This window comes from Pseudorca crassidens, chromosome 11, assembly GCF_039906515.1.
Source record: "Pseudorca crassidens isolate mPseCra1 chromosome 11, mPseCra1.hap1, whole genome shotgun sequence".
In the NCBI taxonomy this organism is placed as follows: Eukaryota; Metazoa; Chordata; class Mammalia; order Artiodactyla; family Delphinidae; genus Pseudorca; species Pseudorca crassidens.
Window position 1 is genome coordinate 5,728,041 of NC_090306.1, and position 25,053 is coordinate 5,753,093.

The following is a 25,053-nucleotide window of genomic DNA, read 5'->3' on the forward strand; positions in this document are numbered from 1 at the left end:
GGCTGGGCCCGTGAGCCATGGCCGCTGAGCCTGCGCGTCTGGAGCCTGTGCTCCGCAACGGGAGAGGCCACAACAGTGAGAGGCCCGCGTACCGCAAAAAAAAAAAAAAAAGGGACCAGCTGTCAACCCCAACCAGGATGGAGTAGCCTCTGGCCCTGGGGAGGAGGTGCAAAGCCAGCCTGATCCTAGGATGGATTGGGGAAAAAAGAGGTTAAAAGCATGGAGAGGAGGGACACAGCAGGGAAATCCACAGGTAACCAGAATTAGAAGAGGGAGGTGGGAACCCTTGTGGGAAACTCAGTCTGTCACCACCAAGGAGGAGGAGACTGGTGGGCCAGGGTAGGAGGTGAGCAGGTGAGCATGTTCAGGGCAGGACAGGTAACCCTTTGCCCTCCTTCTAAACAGAGTGTGTTTTGGTCTCGCTGGAGGACTCAGAAGGGGAAGGTCCCTAGGTGCACCTCACCCCCTCCCAGCATCCACGTCCTGAGGATTCCAGGGCTTAGCACCCGTCCACTTCATCCTTATCCATCAGACTTAAAGGACTGGTAGCATCCTAGCATGTGGGCTACGACTGGCTCCCGGGGAGGGATCCTCTGTGCTTCAGAAAACGGCTTTATGAGCCCAGAGTCAAAGCGAGCGCCTCTGGGCCACGAAGGAGAAGCGACCCTGCTCTGTGTCAGGGGAGGGGATCTGGGGGTGGGGGCTGGGCAGGAGAAGACAAGGGTGGGGAGACGGGGGCTGCCAACACGCCCAGGGGCTAAGCCAGAGCTGCAGAAGGGGGCTCGGGGGCCCTGGGAACAGAAATGTAGTTTGCTTCTCTGGGTTACATATTTCTCCAACAGAAACCAGTGAAAAGGTCAGAGGACGCCGCCTGGGCCGGTGTGGCAGGGTGCCAGGCCCACGACACGGCCCTGCACCACCCATCGGCGGAAGCAGGTCCTCAGCTTCACAGGTTAAACAGGAGAACATGACCCCCACCCGCAGGCGTTCACAGAACTCAGAGGGAGGGAACTGGGCTTCTCCCAAAATCCACACAACGGGAAGTCTGGGGCAACTTTAACTAGTTCCCCGGGAGCAAGGTGATCCCAGCTGACATCTGGATAAACCAACAGCCGCATTAAACTCTCTGTGGGGAAAGCAAAAGGCAGGGAATGAGCTTCTACTTTACGGACGGAACCAAGGGCAGCACTGGACCCCAGATGGACGACCAGGCTGGTGAGGCCCCCGCTCTCCTTCCTACCCGCCCTGGCCCAGACCTACACTCTTCCAGGAGGACTGCGAGTCTCCCCGAGGGGAGCCGGTCACCACCTCGCAGGCAGATGGCAGGCACGTTCCACAGCACTCGCCTTCGTGGAGAACGTAAGTGAAGCCCTGAAAACACACAAGGGGTGGAGCGTCAGGACAGGCCGGCAGCAAAGACAGGTGTTCTGGTCCACTCGGCAGGTGTACGGAGCCCTGGGGCTTGCAGAGGCACAGCTGGACCGGATGTTTTCATCTCTGCCCTCCACCAGCCCCTCGATCATGCTAAGTGGTCAGGAAGCGTCACCCACTGAGTCACTATGGGTCTTACACCAGTCGCAGAGACACAAGCCTGCCCTCTGCAAACTTCCACTTAAGAAGAGCCAGTCCATGGGAGTATTAAAGATGCTCAGAGCTCACTCAGAAGCAGCCGCTGCCCTGATGTTCATCACAGCCCAAATCTAGGGTCCCTCACTGACTGGGGGAGAACATTCCAGAAGCCTGGAGTCCCGGCTCTGCCCTAACAGGGCTAATTACCTATACAACATGAGTGCCTTGACTCCAGGACCTCTCAGCGATGTGCAGAGCTGGGCTTCCCCAGGTCGTCACTTGACATTTACCTAGTAGTTTATGGGGCACAGTGAGACGAGACCCACTTTCCCCAGAAAGCCTGCCAGGGAGGCCAGCATCCTGCAAGTCTGAAGTCTGCCAGCCTATCCCCCCTCTTGGAGGTCCTCCAATCTGGTCAAAGCATCGGGAACTTGGATTGAAATCCTCCAATGAAAACTCTGAAGCGACGTACAAAGAACAGACAAAACGATGACATGTGAGGCTGTCCCAGGGGCCGAGGGACAAGAACCAGGGCTGTGCAGCATCTCGGAGAGAAGGGCGAACTGCAGCCGCAGCCGTTCGGGATGGGGGGGGGGTACCACACTCGCTCTGCTCCCCAAGAGCGCTCACAAGCAGGGCCCAGTCAGAGGACGCACTCAACACTCGGTATCATCCCAGGTGGTGCCTCTCCCGGGGGAACACGAGGACCCCAGAGACCTGGCTCAACTTTGTAGCATCTCCACGGGACCTACTTACACCCCGACCTGCGTCACAGCGGTGCCCAGTGAGCTGCCCTCAGTCCTTGATCAGCGGAGAGCTAGTTAGTTATCGTGCACCTATGATGTACTAGGTGCTTTGGAGGCGCCAACAAATTAGGATACACTCGACACGCCCTCCGCCACGCCCTCCGCTACAAGGCAGGATACTCAAAATGGCACAAAAGAAACAGACACGAGGGAGCCTGGAACAGAGACATCGATGCTTTAGGGATCTAGAGTCACCCTTGGGCACCCCCCTCGGGGTGCTGAGTGGTCTGGATTTGTGCATACTCTATGTTTTCTGCTGCCTCCACCACGGGCAAATACACTGCGGGTTATGGGTGACCCAGGCTGGACGCCTGGTTCCCACAGCCCTACCTGCTTCTCGTGCTCAGGTGCTCCCGGCCACGCCCCCAGGTTCTGGGGCTGCCGACTTTGCAAAATTCCCCTCCACAGTTTCCTCCTGCACAACCAGGGCTCATCCTGTATTTTCATCTCTGTTTCTTTTCCCGTACTCCTCCAAACCCTCTAGCTTATATCTGTCCAAAAGAGACATCTCAGACCTTTCTCCCTACCCTCTTCTCTATCCTGTTTTCACTGGTTTCCCAATTAAGAGTGGAACTGAGTAGGTCTGATATCCACCCAAGCTGGAAACAGATGCCACTGGAAAATAACTTCCTCACTGATTTAACAGCACAATTGCCACAGCTGAGACGGAGGTGGAGGCCTGGAGCGCTGGCCCCTGTCTCTTGGCCGGGTCGTCCTGGCCCTTACAACACCCGTGTGGCCAGCTGTACCAGCCTAGCAGCAGGGGCCCCGGCCTGGGAGTCAGGACACGCACGTGTCTGCTGGCTTCAGACGAGCCTCAGTGTAGTGGCCAATGGGAAGAACAGCCCTGCCTCTTCTTCCTTCTGGAAGGGTATCACGAGGATGAATAAAACATAATGGATTGCATTCAGTCGCTCAGAACACAGTTCCTGAAGCTACAATTTAGTCTGACTCTGGGGTCTAAGGGTCATAAGCCTTCAAAGAAAAACTCCTCTGAGTTTTATACAAAAGAGCAGGAATTCCTCTTGCTGTCAACGCAGAAGCAAGGCCATAGTACACCTATGAAACTCTTTGGGACACCAGCAACGCCCTTTGCTTATCTTACATCACGTTTCTGATGTGAGCGTAGAGGATTAATTATGGTGATGGTAGGGGAAAGCGTATTTCTGCAGACAGTGGCTTATAAAGGAAGAATCAGAGGGTGATGGTGGTAGTGTTCTTTTTTCTTTTTTCTTTTTTTTTTTTTTTGTCACAGCCTAGACAGCAAATGAATCCAGGTAAGTGAGCCTAAATGCCTCTGGAGTCTGACCAGAGCTGATCCTCTCCTCTACGAAGAATGAAGCCTGAGGCCGTTCACTAAAGCTCCCACTTCAACACACAATACAGACCAAAGCCCAGCCTCCCCTCAGCTGTAACTATATCTCAGTGCTTCCTTCTCCTCCCAGAAGGCGTGAACATTCTGTCTCTAAGACAGGCCGCTCCGCCACCCTAGAGCCATCATCCGGTCGAGGGTTCTGGACCTGGTACCCCCTGCACTCATTTCTGACCTCGGGACCCACCATCTTCCTGAAGCCGCCTCCAGCGCCTTGGCCTCTAGACAACCAGGTTCACACCCTGTGCCCTGCATTGATGGACCAGAGTGGGGACTGCACAGAGGACCCAGAGTCCACGGGCTGAGCTGAGCCCATCCATTTTCTTCTTGAGAAGTTCATCTCTGGAGCAACACAGATTGAACAGGTCTGACTGGACGGGGCGAACCCTGGACCTGAAAAGCCACACTGAGTTGAAGCCAGGTTCCATAAAGCCACGTGCAAATGAAGCTTCTGAGGAAGCGAAACATCCTCCCAGGCCCACAGTGAGGAACCGGACGGATGGGCAGAGAGAAGCGGAGACAGGGGCTCACGGGACAAACGGAGAGAAAAGTGGTACAACCACGGGGCCCACCTGCACGCCCTGCACTTCGTTTCTGAGTGATCCCTGTCTTTCCTATAAATCCCCTTTTTATTTATTTTTAAATTTGTTTATTTATTTTTGGCTGTGTTGGGTCTTCGTTGCTGTGCACGGGCTTTCTCTAGTTGCGGCGAGCGGGGGCTACTCTTCGTTGCGGTGCGCAGGCTTCTCATTGCGGTGGCTTCTCTTGTTGTGGAGCACGGGCTCTAGGCGCACGGGCTTCAGTAGTTGTGGCGCGCAGGCTTCAGTAGTTGTGGCGCGCAGGCTTAGTTGCTCCGTGGCATGTGGGATCTTCCCGGACCAGGGCTCAAACCCGTGTCCCCTGCGTTGGCAGGTGGATTCTCAACCACTGCGCCACCAGGGAAGTCCCTCCCCCTCTTTTTATTTTAGCTAGCTTGAGTGGATTCCATTCTTTGCAATCAAAACTCCCTACCAAAACACAAAACATACTGGGGGCCCATTTTATAAAAACAACCTCTAAACACCACTCTCTTTACTTGATAGCAAGTTATTTCCACTGCCTCCCATGGCCTGTGGGAGGAGATGGAGACCGATGGGTTTCCAAAGCCTAGTGTTCCCCAAAGGCACACCTGGAACCACGGCATCATCCTCTCCCAAGGGGGCCGGCAGCCCTGCTCCTCCGCAGCATGAGCCAGGCAGGTAGCGCGCAGATGACCTGAACAGACCCCCCCATCTGTGGATTCACTCCCAGGCCCTCCCCTCCGTCACCAAACCACACACGCTTCCGAAAAGAAGCAACGAGAGGCTGCTCTGCACCGCGGTTACAAAAGCAACCGCTACACGCGTGCACTTGCCTGTGCTGCCTCCTCTGCTTTTATCATTATTTTCTACTGATAATGATGCAGTGATAATAGTAGTGTAACTGGGCAGAACACTATGGAGCCTTCCTGGGACAGGCCCCCCCCCCCCCACCGGACCCTCTGCTTCAGCTCCTCTCTGAAGGACCTACGTAACAGTATTTAATGCACATTTCCTGAGTTGTTTTGCAGATGTGAAAACCCCCCACCAAACGGAAGATGTTAACTACTGGGTGACCTGAGAACGTAGCCCCAGGCCACCTGGAGCCCAAGGACTGCTCATGGTAACCCCTGTGACACCGCCCCGTCACCTCACCATCAGCCAATCAGAGAACTGTGCACGGGCCGCCCGTCCCCTGCATGGCCCTGCAATAAGCCTTTCTCTGCTCCAAACTCCGACATCTGCATTTGGCCTCACGGCGCATCGGGCACGTGAACTTGCGCTAACAATAATAGCGTTAAACCAGCAAACAGAATTGAACCCACAGTACCCCCGCGGACTGTGGTTCCCTTTTTCTAGAGTCTGCTCAGTCTTCAATGTGCAAGAATAAAGCTCCCCAGACACACAGGAGCCGTAGGGACAGGCCTCCACACGAAGAATTAGAAACTGGACTGGGGGTTTCAAACCCCCAAATCATACCTCAAATTATAAACATGGCTCAACTTCTGTACCTCAAATGATAAACCTGGCCTGAAAACTCACCAACCGGTGTAGAAACACTACAGTACACGGACACGGGGACCATCTCAGAAAATTCAGGACCTACGTCTGTACTAGGTGTAGGCTAAGGAGATGTCTGAAAAGGGAAGAGATAGATAGGGGGAAATATCAAGCCCTGTTTTCTAGGCAATTAAGCCACATCTCTGCTTAGACCAACTCCCCAGCCCTGTGGACTCAAGACCGCACAGCAGACATGACTGCCAGCCAAGAACTGGTCACAGAAGGATGACAGCAATCCTCTCCTCATGCTCCTTTCCTTCACTCAGCCCCACTCCCCTCCTTGCCCCTCCCCTCTGGCCTTGAACCAGAGGTTCCTAAAGGGGCTTTCTTGCCTATTCCTGGGATCCCCTCCCCTACTTCCCTACCCTATTCCTCCCCCTTACCGGCCGGCAGCTGTCTCCACAGGCCTTCTGAGAGCACTGGGCCACACGCAGGCCCATCACGGCATCCTCCAGGTCCGTGCAGGTGCACACGTCACAGCCCTCCTCCCAGAACTGGCCCACAGGGTAGATGGTGCCTTGGTGGACACACACCTGTAGACACAAGGTTTCCGAGAGTGAAGTGACTCAGTTCATCTGAACAAGAGGTGAGTAAGCATCTACGGCGTGCTGGAAGCTACTCTAGGTGCTGAGACTACAGCAATAAATGAAAGCAACATAGTCTCTGCCCACGCGAAGGGATGCTTGCATAGTAGAGTTTGCCCTCTTCCCTCCCCTGCCCACCTGCCTCAGGAAGGTTCACCCTGGGAGTGGCTCCTTTTGAGTCCCTCGAGGCCCTCAAGTGGGGATGTAACACACTGGCCGCCTTGACCCACTATCACTGCTGCCTTAACTGCATTTAACTCCTTCCTGTGTCACACGGAAAGCTGCACCCTAATTCTCAGACCTAGTAAATGTCCTTGAACTTGGAACCCACCCACGTATAGCCCTCTGTCCCATCAGGAGTGGCTGAAGGTGAGGGAAGGGTGGGCAGGGGTTATGAAGGAGTGTTCCCTTCATGCCCACCAATGACAAGGAATGTATCAAGAGAAGACAGAGCGTGAGATGTGTTTGAGAGACAAGGGATCCTGTCTGGAAGAACTGTAGGCTATGGAAGGAATGTGGGACATGAGATCCCAACGGTTGGTTACGATTAGAATCGTAAAGCCTGGGATGCACGTGATACACACGCTCAGCCTTTATCTTCTAGGAATGAGGTACTGAAGAAACACTTGGATCGTGAGGCTTAGAGGCAGGTTTTAAATTACCCCAAGTGTGTCCTCTGAAGCTACAAACAGGTCTCCACGTTTATTCACATGGTAACGGGGCACATTTTTCAAACCATTTTCCTACACCTGCTCAGTCTTCCCGCTTTTGTACAATGAACTCAGTGAATGAGACCCCCGGTTCTTGGATTAAGAAGCCCCCCTAAAAAGTGTTACCGCCCAGAATCGCACTTCTAGGAATCTATCCCAAAAGACACTCTGGCAAAAATACAAAATGACAGATGCAGAAGGCTGTTGCAGCGTCACTAGTAACAGCAAAAGGCTGAAGCCACTCAACTGTGAGTCCACACGACTGAACCAAGATGCATCCTTGCCGTAGATTACTAAGCTGTGAAAAGGAGTAAGGCAGATCTCCATATACGGACAGAGGATAATTCTACTATAAATTGTTAGATGAAAAAATACACATTCAAAACGGAATTTATAATATGCTACCCTTCTGGGGAGAAATAGGAAGCGATATAAATTTACAAAACTTGCTTATATTTTCAAAAAGAAAAATAGATGGGTACACCAATGAAAATGATAAATTATGAAGGGAGAGAAGGAGCGAGGTAGGGAAGGTGAGGGTAGAGGTGAGATTTCTGGGAGCGCATCGTTTTGTAATTTAGGTTTTAGAATCATTCACGCGTTTCGAATCATCTATAGCACCCAGCCATGCTCAGAACATGGTAGCGTCTCTGTAAGTACCTCCTGAGCTAATTAGATTTAGGCTGAGATGGAATGCTGATGCCCCTTCACTGGGCCACACAGCACTCGTGTGGGCAGGAAGGCAAGTCTTCCACAGGAGGATGTGTACGGCCATCGTCCCAGCTGGAGCCGAGCAGCCCCTACCTTATCAGGGAGGCAGGTGGTGGTGGTGCAGCCGCAGTCGTTAGTGACGGTGGAGGCCAGGTACCCCAGTGGGCAGGTCACCGCCGAGCTGGTACAGTTGCAAACACACTTATACTCATCACAGCACTGGGTCTTCTGAAGGACCGGCGTCCGGTGCGGGGGACAGGAGGGCGGGGACGCCCTTGGGCATTCCTCCTTCCTGCAGGCTGAGGGGCAGCACGAGGTGATGCCCCGGTCCTGCCACACTGAGCCCTGCACTCAGCCTGGGTTCCTAAGCATTCAGCTACTATATAAGGTCCCAGGGAACTCTAGCCCCAGAATATTAAGTCAGAAACACATGGGAGCCCAGCTCAGGAGCTGAGGGATAGTCAATCATACCAAAAAGTGGTTAGTCTGCAGAAAAATAAGAAAACTAACCCAAAGGAGAAATATGAAGCTATTTTAGTGGAGAAGCTAAGGCTGCTAGGCTCCACCACCTTCCCGGGCACATCTGGAAGGGGTGGGGTCCCTCCAGCTGCAGATACTCAGAGACGACTGGTAGAATCTCTAAGACCCAGCGAGCCCTGGGCACATAGGTACTGGTCAGCATTTTTATAAGCTGGTAGCTTATGAGATCCTAGCCCCAACCTCAGTACCTGGAATAATAAATGACCTACAGTTTTAGGTCCTCCAACAATGACGAATGAAAAATGACAGCAATCTCGTCAAATCCACAATGCCCTTTTATCACTGCCAAATCCCATCCCATGCCTTTGCCTGTTCCCAGCTTTCTGCAGATACAACGTGTTCTCCCGCACTCGAGGGCTTTCATCTCAGAACTTGAGTGAGATTCTCAATCAACAGGATGAGAAATGGGTAGTGACTTAAAGTGGGTATTCTTAGTAACTAAATACAGAATTCAGCTTCTTGACGTGTCCAGAAACTGTCCTTAGTCCAACCCTATGCTTAAATTGTAGTATTTAGAAATTAAATACATAAACATACAGAGGAAGAAAAATGTATAAATTTATTTGGGAATAAGATCCAGTGATTTGAACCAACCAAGGGTACATTCCTTCCCCTCCACGGCTTATGGGAGGTGGGAGAAAATAAAGATTAGATCTGGAGGCTTCTTCATCTCAGGTCCAAATGCCACCTAATAAGCCCAAAAGGGGGATGCCTGCACCCCGTTCCCCATCGTAGCCTGCGGCTGGGAGGAGTCTTAGGGCGCTCAGTCCACGTGTGACCCTCACCCCTTTGTTCTAGACACACCCCAAGCCCAGACTCAGCTCACTAGAATACAGGATGCCTTCCCAGACCAGGGGACAGTGACTGCACCGCCCGTCCTCACCCACGGAGGGAGCACTTACAGCAGGTGAAGTTGGGTCTGCACTCGCCGGGGTTGGTCAGTGTAGGCTGGAGGCCACCTTCGCAGTGAGGCACCGGGGGCAGGTCACAGCTCACCAGGTCACACACTGAGGGCCCAGAGAGAGAGAGACGTGCACTCAGAATTCAGCGAGGCTACTCTTGTGCTAGTGAGTGGCTCCCTACGCTACATTCCTACTCACGCAGACCTTCACTGTCACATATGTGATGATGATAAATTGAAGGCAGAGCTAGAGATGGAGATAGAGGGAAAGATACAGGAAGATGAAAAGAGGGGAAGAGATGGAGATAGAGATGGAGATACATGGACAGGGAGGGGGCGGGGGAGGTGATGATAGATAGACAGACAGATGATAGATAAATAGATAGATAGATGATAGATACATAGATAGGTAGAGAGATAGGAAGATAGATAATAGATAGATGATAGATACACAGATAGATACATAGATAGGTAGACAGATAGGAAGATAGATAGATAGGTAGATAATAGACAGATAGATGATAGATACATAGATAGATAGATGATTGATAGATAAATAGACAGTAGATAGATAATAGAAAGATGATAGGTAGGTAGGTAGATAGATAGATAGATAGTAGATAGATAATAGAGCGATCGATAGATAGGAAGGTAGATAGACAGATAGATAGATACAAGCCATGTTGATTACTCTTGTCATCTGCAGGGACTCCAGATCTCGGCCAATCACTTGAACCCTCTAGACCTCAGGATCATCTTCTGTAAGGTGGGCAGTCTACCTCACAGGGTCAGTCTAGTGATGTCTTGAAATAATGAAGGCAAAGTGCCTGGCACGTTGGAGAAGCTTCAAAATGTCCATAAAATGAGGGCTTTGAACTAAATGACCCCCAGTTCCCTCCACTGTTAACATCTTAAGACCTATTTTTACTAAATTGTTCTCCAGTCAGATTCGCCCCTCACTCCCGCCCCGCCACATAAGGCTTCTCTTTATCCCTGCTAAATTTCATCAGCCTAAAGCAATGTCTCAGATGATTTCTTTTTTAGATCCTCAGACTGTCTTGATCTATCTGCTCTCCCTCAAAGGTTTCATCGCCTCAAACTTCACAAGCCTGTGCTTTATGTCTTCATCTGTACAATTAACAAATGCCTGTGACAGGACGGGGACAAAGCACTAGAGACTTCCTGCCGTGTTTCTCAGAATTCCATCAGCTCTGGATTCATTTAATTATACCGTTATTCAGCCCATTATTCACGATGCAGGTTGCAGGCCTGTAATGAAACCCTTTGACAAATAACGTGTTGAAGTCAAGGTGCCCATGTGTGGCCTTTTCTACAGTTACTCTGGCATAACTGGCTCTGCAGTAAATCCCTTGCACCTCCCCCACCAGTGATTACCCCATTCTTTTATGTTTGGGGTATCGTTGATAACAATATTACGTGTTTCAGGTGTACAGCACAGCGATTCACAATTTTTAAAGGTTATACTCCGTTTACAGTTGTTATAAAATACTGGCTGTGTTCCCTGTGCTGCACGATATACCCTGGTAGCTTATGTATTGTATACACAGTAGTTTGTGCCTCTTACTCCCCTGCCCCTATCTTGCCCCTCCCCCCTTCCCTCTCCCCACTGGTAACCACTATTTGTTCTCTACATCTGTGAGTCTGTTTCTTTTTTGTTATATTCACCAGTTTGTTGTATTTTTAGATTCCACATATAAGCGCTATCATACAGCATTTGTCTTTCTCTGACTTCTTTCACTAAGCATAATACCCTCCAAGTCCATCCATGTCGCTGCAAGTGGCAAAATCTTATTCCTTTTCATGCCTGAGTAGTACTCCATTGCATGTATGTACCACATCTTCATTATCCATTCATCTGTTTTGCGGGGGGGGGGGGTTCCTATTTTTTGGCCACGCCACGCGGCACTCGGGATCTTAGTTCCCCAACAAGGGATCGAACCTGTGCCCCCCGCGATGGAAGCATGGAGTCTTAACCACTGGACCACCAGGGAATTCCCTATCCATTCATCTGTTGATGGTCGCTTAGGTTGCTTCCATATCTTGGCTGTTGCAAATAATGTTGCTGTGAACATTGCACCCCATTCTTTTTTAATGCTTTCAAAACTTAATTTAATAAGTCACAGCAGAATCTTTCTAGGAAACAAATCCTTTTTTCCAGAGGCTACTCTTTCTGGGTTTTGGAAAATCCACACCCTGCTCCTGACCACGAGCCCCTTCAGCACCACCACCTTGGCCCCCTCTCCCCAGAGCGGGGCTGGGGTTGGACCCCGAGAAATGCCACGGGTGACACATACCACACTCGTACTCGGGGCAGCACTGCTGCGTGCTCTGCCGGAGACGGGCCACCTCGCACGGGCCGCACGCAGGCGCTGGGGGAGAAAAGGCCGCGGAGGTCAGAGAAAGAGATGGCAGTACCCACTGCAGACTCTCAGCGACGGGAACCAGCCAGGCCCGCTGACGAATGAGTCTCCCGGTGTGTCCTGCTGTCCCCTCAGACACACCCTCGGGAGAACAAGGCTGAGGGCCAAGGAGGGGACAGCAGGGCAGGCACACACACACACACACACACACACACACACACACACACACACGCACACACACACACACGCCCCCGAGAGCTCTACCCCCGTGCAGAAAGGGGAGCCCAGCCCGGCGAGGCAAGGAGGGTGGGGCTGGCGTGGGGAATCCACGTGTGGATCTGGTCCCCCAGGTCTGCAGACAGGTGGCCTCGGGGCCTGGCGGGAGCCCTAGGGAGGGGCCTCACCTCGGGCTGTGGGGCAGGGCTGTGTCGTGCAGTTGACCTTCCGTCCGCTGAGGCACATGCAGATCTGGCAGGGCTGGTGGTCTGGGACCCACGTTTCCAGAAGCTGAGGGAGAACGAGGTTCAGAGAGGGCCCAGGAGTTCATGGAAGTTGGGTCCCCCCACCCCTGGCTCTGTCTCCCTGGGGGACACCCAGTGCCCGAGCCCCGCCTGGGTCAGAGCTGCGCAGATGAACCAAGACAAGCTGACAGATGCTGAGGACCCTGCGGAGGAGGCAGCTGGAGAGGCCTGGGGTGCCCGGGGCACCCACACTGCTTCGTACACTCGGGGGAAGGGCAAGCCCCAGGTCTCAGAAAACATGGAGATTTCATCACAGCCCTTCTGATGGTGACACTAAAACAAAGCAAGGCGAGAAAATGAGGACTCCCGTGTCACCCCGCCAGCCACTTCCCAGGCCAAAGGAGAAGCTGGGCTGCAGCTTGAGAAAGAGCCACTCATTTCTGCAATGGACTTAAGACTATGCGGCAGGAAGAGCTGAAGGGGGGACAGCAGGACTCTCAGAACCCTCACATTGTTGGGACTGGTGGTGACGTTCCAGACCTGGGTGCAGTTTCCAGGTGAGGGTCACCAGGGCAGCAGGCATCCCCACTGCACAAGGGCTTCAGAGTCAGGAAGCCCCCCAACTCCTACGTCGGTTGGCTTCACCCTCCGTGCCACTGCCCGGTTTCCTCCCAGGCGAGGGGAGGGCCCCCCAGCCTGCCTCCCAGGACTGTGCAAGAAGCAGGAGGCTGTGCAGAGCACAGATGGGACTGCAGAGCCGGGACTGGGTCCCTTTGGGCTCGGCCCTCAAGGGAAATCCCAGTGAAGTCACCCCTGAATAAATGCCTCCTCATCCAGCAGCTCAAAGGCCGCTAGAAAGTCCCCAGGCCAAGAAGGTCTTACTTATTCCGTCTGCTTCCATGGTCCGCAATGAGCATCTGCCGCGGAGAGGGAGAGAGATGGGACATCTCGGGGCAAACCCCTCCCCGGCCTGCCCGTCCTCCTGTGGGATTAAACCTTGGAGGCTTCCCTTGACACCTTCTGCTGCATCCACGTAACCGCCCACATCTGAGCGGCAGGTGTCACGTGGCACGGTTTAAGGGCTTTACGCAAACTACTCATTTAATCCTCATCGCAGCCCCGTGACCGGGACATTCTTAGTTATCCCCACTCGTCCAAGGAGAAAGCGGAGGCGCTAGCTCGGGGTCACACCGTCGCAGTGCAGAGATGGGATCTGGGCCCAGAATCCACTTATTATCCCTGTGTTCTGCTGCCTCCCGGTAATAAGTAGCATTAAACATGTTCAAGATATTTCCCCAAAGGCTTTACACTGACTCATCGTATGATCCTTCTAGTAACCCTAGCGGGTGAGTATGACCATTACTTACACTGACCAGTGAGAACACTGAGGCACAGACCAGGAGGTCGACCGGGGGCACAGCCGGGGTCTGGACCCGGCATCCTGGCCCTGCACACCACATGCTCTCTCTCCAAACCACAGCCGCCAGGCTCAGTCAGCCCGCTGAGGGGCTGTGGGAGTGCCAGGCCCTGGGTACACTGTCCCAGCCCTCGAATGGCTGACGGTCAAGCCGAGGAAATAGGACTTGCCCGTGAAAAGGTGAATGAGATCACGGAATACTACTCAGCCACGGAAACAAACGATGGAACGTACAGTGTGGATGGATCTCGAGAGTATTACGTTGAGCGAAAGAAGCCAAGCAAAGAAGGAGTAATACTGCATGAGTCCATTTACATAAAATTCCAGAAAATGTAAACGGATCTATAGTGACAGAAAGCAGACCAGCTGTTGCCTAGGGATGGAGGTGGGGACTGGGGGTGTATTAAACAGGGGCATCAGGGAACTTTCGCAGGTGATGGAAATTTCATTATCTTCATCGTGATGACGGTTTTTACAGATGAATGAACTTGTCAAAATTCATCAGATCGTGGGCTTCCCTGGTGGTGCAGTGGTTAAGAGTCCGCCTGCCGATGCAGGGGACGCAGGTTCGTGCCCCGGTCCGGGAAGATCCCATGTGCCGCGGCGCGGCAGGGCCCGTGAGCCATGGCCGCTGAGCCTGCACGTCCGGAGCCTGTGCTCCGCAGCGGAAGAGGCCACAACAGTGAGAGGCCCGTGTACCACAAAAAAAAAAAAAAAAAACACGAAAAAATTCATCAGATCGTACATGTATGTTTGGCGCTGTTTACTGTCTGTGAACTCTCCATAAAGGTGATTTTTAAAATAAAAAAAGAGTGCCAGGAGTGCAAAAGAAGAGTTCACTAGGGCTGTGGGCTCCAGAGAGGCCTCACATCCTTGGGGACGTGGCCACTGCAGGAGGCTGTGCTTAACCTGGCGGGCAGGGTGCAGCCCTGAGGCCCTGTAAGCAGGACCCGCCTCAAGGGGAAGAAAGTTCAACAAGGACAAGCCTTGAGCGGGTGGAGACGGGGGACGAGGACCAGGAAACAGAACAGAGGCTGCAGCGGCTACGATTCCAGCTTCTCCAAGGGGCTGGGAAGACCCAGGGAGGGGCACAGGGACAGGCGAGGCTGGGCAGAGCAGAGGAAGGCGGGGGGACTCACACATCTCCCCAGGCCTCTCTCTGCTCTGCCTCTTTCCTGCTCTTTTACACGGATGGTGATGCCAAGAAAACCATAAATCGAGGGATTTATATTTAGACGTTTAAACGGCAAAAGTGATGAGATAAGAACGGAGATATATATTTATATATTAGGGGTTTCTTTTCTCTCTCTTTTTTTTTGGTTGCACTGGGTCTTAGTTGCAGCATGCAGACTCCTTAGTTGTGGCATGCGAACTCTTAGTTGCAGCATGCACGTGGGATCTAGTTCCCTGATCAGGAATCGAACCCGGACACCCTGCATTGGGAGCGCAGAGTCTTTTACACTGAGCCACAAGGGAAGTCCCTTTTTTTCTCTTTTTAAAAATGAACTCCAGACATCTAAAATTCAAGAACGAATTATACAGCTTTCCAACTCGCCTTGGCAACATCACAACAGATGACCAAAAGCAGGTGTTAAACGTCCTCTTCCAGGGATTTCCATTTTCCCAGGAAGCTTTAATGAGGCAGGTCACAGAATCTATGGCCCTGAAAAAGAGCCCTGGCTGGCAAAGGCTAAGCTTCTAAAAGCGCCCGCGGCCAGCCTTACAGCAGTACCCCTGGCGCATTATGCAGCCAATCGGCCAGCAGAGGGCACTCCTGCATCAGGACAGGCCAACTCCAGGCAGCCCTGTCTCAGCCCCCAGGTTCCAGGGCCTGGTGCAGGACTGTTACCTGGACAGAACAGGTAAGCGAGCTGGCTGGAGTTAAAGATTAAATAAAGATGACAGGAGAACGACCTGCAGAGAATGCAGCAAGGGAAAACTGAAGTCTTCAGAGCCCAAGGTCAAAGCAGGTACTCAGGTACAGGTACAAAGCAAGTCACCAGGCACTGCCCACCCCCGCCAGGATCTGAGGGAAGATGCAAATTAAACGTCAGCGCTGAGCCGCTACAGAACAGAGAGGAGACACGAGGCTCAGCAGACCGTCTGGGTGATGCAGGCAATCCCCAGTGGAGCTGAAGCAGCGCTTGCCCGGCACAGTGGGGGGTGTATGGGCAAGGCGGGACAGCCCATGCATGGCCCCAGATCCCTTTAGAGCCGGCTACGAAGGCAGAGTACATTTTGTGAAATACACAAGAGCTATGGAGACTGGTAAATAGTCTGCCTTCCAAAATTACCACAAGAGATTTCTACCCTGGATTGTTTCCCCGAAGAAAAGTTTTCTGGGCTTTATTTTTCAGTTTCAAGAAAATACACTTAATGAAAATGGTCTTCATATTAGATTTTTATTCCCTTTCTACTTTGAAAGTCAAAGCTGGACTGGCTGGATATTTGTCTTCATCCGTTTAAACTATATTTTCTGAAATAACTAAAAACGGCTGTGTTCCCTTCCTAGTTTTTTATTAACTAACTTTATGTCGCTTGATTTTAGAATGTATTTATCAGACTGTATCGATGTCAAAATACTGCACTATTTGGATGCCCTCTTCACTTCATACACCTCTGATGCATATTCCCATGTGTGGGACGGAAGGGGCAGGGAGCAGGGCAAAGGGTCAGAGAGGAGGAGGGGGGAAGGGGGCAGAGACCCTAGGATAACATTCGCAAGCCTCCCGCCCGCCCTCGGGTCCCTGCAGACACCTGACTCACAGAGAGCCAGAAATGCAAACCTGAGCTTCCTTCTCATCTCGAGGATGCCAAGGAAGGGGGCAGAGACCATTTCTGACTGCCTCTGAGAGCACCTTGCCACCAACGGCAAAACCAGCCTGAAATGACCACTGGGTGTCTGCACCCCAGGGCAATGGTACACGTCATCTGCGCCCAGTGGGAGCCCAGGAGCTGTGCACGTCAGGGAGAGCCGTGTAAGGTTTTGTCAACTCTTTGGGGGAGCATTATGGTACCGGCAGTTACTTAATTTGGCCAGCTGAAATATGGCAGTAGAGCGCGACTGGGCTTCTTTCCTGGTTCACCTATTACACTGTGAGAACGAACGGGATCCACTGGGCTAAAGCCCAGCGACAGAACAGAGCCGGTGGGACCATCCAGGTAATCGCCTTATTGGTGCCATGCTCGCACGGACACCCAGTCAGCTCAGAGTTTAGCTCCCAGTTCCCGTGAGACCAGTGGCAGGGCTTGGACACTATAGGGTGACCTGGTGTAGTGCATAGGGTCTTTTTAAATCACCTCGTGTCATCTGAGCCTCAGTTTCCCATTCAGAGGGACATGTAATAATTACCCTATGGAGCTCTGGGGAGAATCAAATGAAATGGTCCATTTCCTAGCTTCTGATGGCAGGGACAGAATAGTGTAGTCCTGGAATGACTGTTTTCATCATTCTCCAGTTGGTTAGCTAGCTTCACCGTGTGTTCTCCCAGTTCTGATTAAATACAGTGTTAAGTCACCTGACCTGGTCCACTTAGTGATGAAGGTCTTCCTTGGTGATGATGGAGATGTTAGGTCTTGAGTGCAGCCCATGGTCATAGAACACATCCTCCTTTGCTAGAAGCCAAATGTGCTGCCCCTCTACCAGGCTCTGTGGTATCACTGCCAGTTTGAAAGGCAGGACCACTGCCCACACTCACAGGTCCACAGACACACACCGCCCCAGGTACTACAATACACACATTGGCAACTTTGAAGAGATATGACTGCCATCTGAGTCCAAGATGAGGGAGTTTGGTAAATAAATAGCCTTTGAAAATAATGATTCCTAAAAGGCTAAGAGAACTGATGACTTGATGACTCAATGACTTCCAAGAAGATCAGCCCAAAGGGGACCTAGCAAAAGGGAAATTTCATGTATCGAAAAGAGCAAGCTCTTTGGAATCAGACAGAGCTTCAAATACTAACTCCAACTCCCAACCCCATCTCCTACGAACTGCATCCATGGGCAAGGTACCAAGCTCTCTAAGCCCTCATTTTCTCATAGGTGTTTTGTGAGTATTTATGAGAGGGGATGCCACACACACACACACACACACACACACACACACACAATTCTATAGTCTAGTAAGTCTGAGAAGCAAAAGCTTGCAAGGTACATTAGCATATCAAAAGCTCTAAAGAATCCTGCAATAAAGAAACCTGTCTAACTTGCTTAGCCGGTGTTTTTTAAAACCTCTTGACCACAGGTAACTGTCAATACCTTGCCTGCTAAACACACCTTTGAAAAACGTTGAAATAATGAATATATAGTGCTTAATACAATGTAAGGTACCTAATATATCTTAATAATGGTAGACATCACCATATAAAATATTCTTTTCCCATCCCCTCCTGGGTTCCTAGCATTCTACTACGATGGATATGATAAATATAGTAATGGTAGCGATGTGTCGTCACACTCTGGTGTTTGATCACACAGCTAACCCTAACAGATCCGGGTTCTGAACCAAGATGTGTCTGACCCCAAAGCCGTTATGCCGTACTGTCTTCCCATCCCTCGGGGACCCCCCCCCCCCCGGAGAGCAGAGCCCTTCAGCCGAGGTTAGAAGGGGCCAATCACGGTGAACACTTCCCCCTACCGGCCCCACGGGGGGCGAGAGGCCAGGGTTCCTACCTGGTGCCGGATCCCATCGTCACCGACGCACTGGGTGCAGGCCTCCTCGGGGACACAGCTGCCTTCCAGCAGCACGTGGTGCAGGGGGCAGAAGCAGCCTTCTGAGGGATGGTCCCCACAGGAGCTCGAGTTGCCCTCACATTGGCGGGGGCAGCCGCGCTCACAGTGGTTGTAGACCAGGGATGGCGGGCACGGCACAGCTGCAGACAGAGAAGGGGGTCACCCTCAAGGGTCTGCACCAACCAGAGGGAAGTGGTTCAGCTTCAAGGCAGTTGATCATCTAACAAACTTGCCGGGGCAGAAACTGCTAGTTTCCACCAATTTTCATTCTCTCCATCTTTCATAGAAATAGACCTTCAAGCCGGGCACGTGACCACTCAGAATAAAGACTACATTTCCCAACTCCCTTGCAACTAAGTGCAGTCATGTGATTACATTCTGACCAATGACCTGTAAGAGCAAGTGTAGACTCTTAACAGCAGTTTCTAAGGATCATTTTTTGAAAGACAGCTGTGTCTCTGGCCCTTTTCCTTCCTTCCCCTCATCCCGCCCCTTGGAACTGGATGTGATGCCCAGAGCTCCATCTTAAACCGTGAGGAAAAGGCACACCCAACTGAGGACGGAGCCAAGAACCAGAATCCACTTCGAGACCCAGAAAGAGCTGGGACTGCCTCCCTCTGACCAGCTGTGTGACACAGAATTTTATTTCTCTCTTACTTGTAGCCAAATTTAATCCCAACTGACGATGTGAACCTGTGTATCCTTAGGAAGTTCTATGGTTCTTTTCTTTGAATACACATATATTTAATACTTCGAAAATTCTCTTAACCTTAAGTAAGGAATCCACAGCTATGGAAGGCTGCCCTGGGAGAAAAGCTACAAAGTGATCCACTTCTCCCACTCTGGTCCTGCTCAACCCCTTCCTCACATTTTCACGGTGCCAAGGCAGGTGGTAGAGAAGGTTTCCAAGGATTTAGAGCACCAAAGACTTTCCTATAAATGCACGACAAATTGCCTGGAAGTAGACAAATTAATAAGCAGAGAAGGTGTGACCGGTAACTCAGAAACTGACATTTTCCCCTTAATCTGCAGGTAGGTTGAAAGGAGACTGTGTCATCCACGGGGACTCGGAAAACCAGAGCCCCAAAGACACCTGGGGGTTATCTAGTCCAACTATCTCATTCCAAGATGCAGAAACTGAGGTCCAGAAAGACTAAAGAAATAGCTGATGACCAGCTGAGCCGGGGCTAGGATGCCCAAGTCCTCCAGCCCCAGTTAAAGCTGTGACAGCATTATAATAATAAACTCGGAGACTCTGAGATGCCTGTACACACTGATCTCCCTCAAAAAAAAAAAAGAAAAAAGGTCAGGGATCACATTAGAAACTGAGGTTGCTGAAGTTCAGTGCTCTTATCACTCCAACACCCCCTGAGAGCAGGAGCCATGTCTGACTCATTCTGGTGTCCCTGACATGTTAAATATTAAATGCATGCCAAGTCCAAGTAAGGAAGCTGACCTTGGGAGGTGTCTACACTAGCAATCCTGTGGTGTTTGTAATGGAGAAGCTTCTTGGTATTCAAATGGCAAAATTCCACTCACACTTCAAAATCCTGCTAAGGCGTGGGCTGCTCTGTGAGCCTTTGCTGAAGCCTGGTGCCGTTCCAAATTCGAGGTGACTGACTGCTCAGTCTGTACTTTGCTGTTGCCGGGATGTGTCTCATACATTAACATCACATTCGTATGACCTGCAGAACTACTGCTAGAAAGGACCATGCTCTCATTTACATAGAAATTCATTACATAGAAATTCTATGTTCAAATTACTTATACATCTACCATCTTATTTGATCCTGAATGGAATCCTAGGAAACAGGAAATCCAGAGGTTTTGATCTTCATTGCCCAGATAAAGAACGTGAGGCCCAGAGAGGCTGAGCAGGTCCCCCATTCGTTGGTCTTCACAGCGTTTGGGGGTGCCTAAGGAGACTCACCACAGAAATCGGGGGTCCTCCAGTCGACACACACCCCCTTGGTCCGACAGAGGTGGGCATAAGAGGCAATGGCCTCACACACTTGCTCCTGGTGGCAACTGTCCTGCTGGCAGATGGCGTGAAATGTGGCCGGGGCAAGGACCGCGTGGCACTCGGCAAACAGCTCCGAGAGGAGGACCTGGCAGTGGGAGCCCCTGGAGATGGGACATGGCTCCTCGGGACCCAGCAGGCATGTCTGCCCCGGCTTCTGCACCGTCCACTCCTGGACCAGCGTCTTCCAGTCTGAGGTGACTGTGCCATCCCTCAGCATGAAGTCATTGGCCCCATTCTCATCACAGATGCCTAGAGAAGCAAGGAAAGACATGGTTAGGAGCCCAGGGTGCCAACCCCTTGATGCCGGAGACCTGGCCATTCTCCATCACCGCCAGCGTCTGCACCTTACTACTGGACCCAGAAATAGCAGTGTCCAAGGGCCCTGAGGATAGGGCAAGGAGGGTTTATGTCAGGGAGGAGGGTCAGAAGATATTCTTACCACAGAGACCGTACATCTTTGAGGCAAAGGTCTTGGGGCTCAGCTGCAGCTGGAACTCGTTGTTTTGTGGGGTGAAGGTGAGGATGTGGCCCAGATGGTTGAGTCTGACCTCATACATAATGGCACCGTAGACACTGACCTCCATGTCCCCACCCACATAAGGGGCAGAGACCAGCCTCCCATTCACCACCACCTGCCCAAAGAAGAAAACCACCCATCAGTAGTCAGGGCAACGAGGAATCCTAGGGTTTCACTCTTAGCCGCTTTCCAAAGTTCCTGACAGTTCCTACATATTCACCCCACTCAAGTCCACTGTTATCCACAAACCTGGACATTTGCCAGCAGCTCTTCGAAGACAAAGGAGCTTTGCAGAGCTTGGCAAAAGAGTGGACTCTTATAACACTGGACAGACAGCCATGCATCTGGCACCCGAAAGCCCAGGGATTGAGAGGAACCTTGAGTCACTCTACAGGGAAGATGACTCCTCAAGAAAAGCTGGGGAAGTTGCTTACTTGCCAACTGGTCAGCGCCCTATCTCCAGGAGCACCTAATAGGACTACTTTAAGCATTTGATCTGATTTGATGGACTAGCTCTTTGGAGGCCCCACAATATATCTTATCAAACCTATTAAAATATACTCACATCCCACAATGAATATAATTTTTGCTGTAAAAATTTTAGAAGGCTTTTTATCCTTTTTTTTTTTTTTTTTTTGCGGTACACGGGCCTCTCACTGTTGTGGCCTCTCCTCACTGGTGTGGCCTCTTGCGGAGCACAGGCTCCGGACGCGCAGGCTCAGCGGCCATGGCTCACGGGCCCAGCCGCTCTGCGGCACGTGGGATCTTCCTGGACCGGGGCACGAACCCGTGTCCCCTGCATCGGCAGGTGGACTCTCAACCACTGCGCCACCAGGGAAGCCCGCTTTTTATCCTTTTGATTTTTCTATTTTTGTCTGTGAGCTACTCATTTAACATATGACGAGCTGTGATTTTTCAGCAATCACTGTGCACGTTCAAGAATTCTTGCAAGAGGAGAACATCTAACCCATAAGCCGCTTTCACGAAATGAAATATTTACGATTTCTAAATGAACGTGTAAAGAAGTTGGCATAAAGCAACCTCTTGTAAACATTTAATCAAACATTTATTTTTTATCAGTTTTGCAGTTTTCTTTTTGAATCTTGGGTCCACACATTTTGTTTGGGCCCAGAATATTTTCATAGGCCCTAAATATTTTCCTTTGGAAGGTTCGCAGCCCTGGGTACAGGGCACGTAATGCCTGCTGGGCAAACAGCCTGGTGTCACCTCCATTCTTCTACCAGTGCCAGAAACTGGCACGACATTCATCACAATGTAATGCTATCGAAAATGGACCCTTTCTTCCAAATCTGGACCCAAAACAACATGAAATTACACCACCAGGGAGATAGCAATGAGCCCCTCCTACAAAGGTGGCGCTCTGCTCACGGGGCAGGAGGCCGAGTCCACAACAGGGGCACCAGCTAAAACCGGCTGCCACCGGGTCCATGTGGCTTCCCCAAGGGTCTGCCGCTGCCACGCTACAGGACTCACAGAAAGCACCTCCTACCTCCATGTTGCTGCGGAGCTCAACCGAGACACCGTTGTGTTTCACCTCGATGGACTTCATGCAGGTCTGCCTTGCCCTGGCGCTGCAGGCGTCATTATGGAGCAGTACCTCCAGGTCTTGCTCCTTGTTGTGAAATAAGACGTACGAGCAGTTGCCAGTCAGCTTGAAATTCTGTCCATCAAAGGTCACGATGTGCCGAGTAGAGCTGCCAGTGCAGACACCTGGACGGAGAGAGCAAAGGATGGATATGACCTGCCCAGACTTCCTCTCCTATCTCCTCTGCTCTCTTTGGACTGACAGGGAGACTTGCGAGTACATCTTTCCATAGACTTCTGACATTGAAAACCATGTTAATGCTTCCCATACGAAAACAAAGAGAATCAGCTAGGGTGGCAGTAAGGAAAATTCAAAATGGAAAGAAACAGATACGATTAAAAGAATAATGTAGGTAATGAATAACGGAAGCACACGGAAGGGAGCGGGGAAACCAGCCTAAATAACTTTGGGGAAAAACTTACTATATACCCAGAGGCTAACGACAAAAAGAATTGTGCACAAATGTGTACTCTAGTTAGTAGATCTGTTTTTCATAAAGGTATTGGTTAGCAGTCCTGAAACTGCTTTACGTGTATTCTGTGTAGGGTCTACAGAGGAATGATGGCCCAGGGTTGTTCTAAAAGTGATCCTGGGCTTCCCTCGTGGCGCGGTGGTTGAGAGTCCGCCGCCGACGCAGGGGACACGGGTTCGTGCCGCGGTCCGGGAAGATCCCACATGCCACGGAGCGGCTGGGCCCGTGAGCCATGGCCGCTGAGCCTGCGCGTCCGGAGCCTGTGCTCCGCAACGGGAGAGGCCACAACAGTGAGAGGCCCGCGTACCGAAAAAAAAAAAAAAATAGTGATCCTAAGTGAACTTCTGCTACACAGTAAGGAGGACGTCAAAAGAGAGAAAGAAAGAGAGCCTATGAGGGGTTGGATGCAAAAACAAACAAATAAATAAACAAAAAACAAAACAAAACAAAAAACCCAGAAGGATGGCAGGGTGAAGCAGCAGACAGCGAAAGAATATAGAATATGCAACTGATATCAAAGGACCACTCCTGAGAGCTGGTAAGAAAATGCAGCTGCCTTAAACACCTGCCAGGCCGGTGAGTGCAGGGCCTCTCACAGAAGCACCAGTCGTATACGAACCTTGAGAGGCCACTTCCAGCTCCTCCCTCTCTGGGCTCCAAGCTGGAGGGAGGCTGACTACACCCCTTTCCCAGAGGCCAGGAGCCCACACAGGGATTAGGGAGGTGTTTCAACTCCAACTCAAGTTCAAAGTCTTGATTATTACCTGAGAGTGGGCATCTAATTACCAAATTGAGACCGTGTTTTACGACTTAAAGCAACCATAGAACTCTTTATAAATAAACAGAAATCATATGAGGTCTGATAGAGTTCTCATCCAGGCAAAAAGGAACTTCATCCCACTCAATAAATTCTAAAGGGAGAGTGAGATACAAGATACAGTTCTGATTTCAGCCCGCAAGTTGTGTCTGTTCATTATAATCAACTCGATCCATCCACTGCTGAGCAGGGATTGCCATAAGCAAACATTTCTCCCAACCATGAGACAGAGGGCTAGGCCACCCCACAGACGAACGCTCCCCACAGGTCTGCATGTGATGGAGCTGACTAGGTCCCCCTATTAAACCAGGCCACCGTGATGGTACACCCTGCATCCAACGCTCAAACCCCTACAGGTATGATGGGGGCTTCTCCCTCACTGCTGTCCCTGCACTGCCTGGACCCCCTAAGGGTGACTCGTCAACAGCCAAGCTGAGCACTGACCTCAGAAAATCAATTCTTCCTTCTGGTTATGATTATCTGGGGCAGTGCCCTCCAGAAGGCACAGGAAGGGAACAGGGAGCCCTGGGACTGCATGGAAACACGTCCCGAGGTCACGAGAGGGAGGGAACACGGGTGGAGGGGGAAACGGGCTTCTGGTCTACCTCTCTGCACAGCCAAGCGAAAAGCACTGCCCCTCGAACACCGTCCAAGCTGGAGAAGCAGAGGACTCACAGGGGCAGGTCCAGCGGCAGCCACAGGCCTCTTCCACCCTGATCGGGGACTGGCTGTTGGGGCAGGAAGGCCGCAGCTGCTGGTCACAGTTGACCCGGTGACTATTCAGCAAGGTCTGGCCATCTGGCAGGCAGGTCACTGTGTGGCACCGATCCGGCAAGGTCCAGATGTCCCCGGGCTGCAGAGAAAGAACCAGGTTCAGGCAGGGAATGGAATGAGGCACTTCAACACCCACCAGGCAACTGACCCCCTTGGAAAACATAGAGACTAGGCCTTGGGCCTAAATGGCAGGGAGACAGGATACAGACATAGCATTTACAGGCGGATCCACCCCAACCACAACCAAAATTTAAAAAAAGAGGCTACAATGGTAAGAGGGAGAATTGGACCCAGACCAAAGGAGGAAAAGTTCACCAGGGGAATGAGGGCCCCAAATATACATTCCTGATCTTTCCTTCAAAGTCAACGGAAATGAACGTACCCTCCTCTCATTCCCGTCCTCATCCATGCAAACGCTGATGAACCCTGAAACAGACACAAGCAAGATCTCTGCTCCCACCCACCATCCAGAAATTCCGAGCCCTTCACTCGGCTACCTGGCTGGTCCTCGAAGCTGGATTAACTCTGAAAAGAACGTGA

At 51.4% G+C, this 25,053-nt stretch overlaps 1 protein-coding gene across 7 annotated transcripts in view; it reads right to left on the reverse strand.

Moving 5' to 3' along the window:
- Positions 1 to 25,053, reverse strand: part of VWF (von Willebrand factor) — a 197,711-nt gene that overhangs the window by 14,858 nt on the left and 157,800 nt on the right. For 6 of the 7 annotated variants that reach the window (XM_067695488.1, XM_067695485.1, XM_067695489.1 and 3 more), the window contains 12 exons: positions 24,896 to 24,939; positions 24,415 to 24,592; positions 22,355 to 22,575; positions 20,767 to 20,959; positions 20,235 to 20,576; positions 18,245 to 18,444; positions 12,096 to 12,198; positions 11,626 to 11,700; positions 9,312 to 9,416; positions 7,963 to 8,168; positions 6,248 to 6,397; positions 1,261 to 1,371 (listed from right to left, as the gene is read on the reverse strand). In XM_067695488.1, the coding sequence (XP_067551589.1) occupies positions 1,261 to 1,371; positions 6,248 to 6,397; positions 7,963 to 8,168; positions 9,312 to 9,416; positions 11,626 to 11,700; positions 12,096 to 12,198; positions 18,245 to 18,444; positions 20,235 to 20,576; positions 20,767 to 20,959; positions 22,355 to 22,575; positions 24,415 to 24,592; positions 24,896 to 24,939 (1,928 nt within the window). Of the gene's footprint in view, positions 1 to 293; positions 1,127 to 1,260; positions 1,372 to 6,247; positions 6,398 to 7,962; positions 8,169 to 9,311; positions 9,417 to 11,625; positions 11,701 to 12,095; positions 12,199 to 18,244; positions 18,445 to 20,234; positions 20,577 to 20,766; positions 20,960 to 22,354; positions 22,576 to 24,414; positions 24,593 to 24,895; positions 24,940 to 25,053 lie in introns of those variants that run through there. The other variant, XM_067695491.1, reaches the window with a different exon arrangement.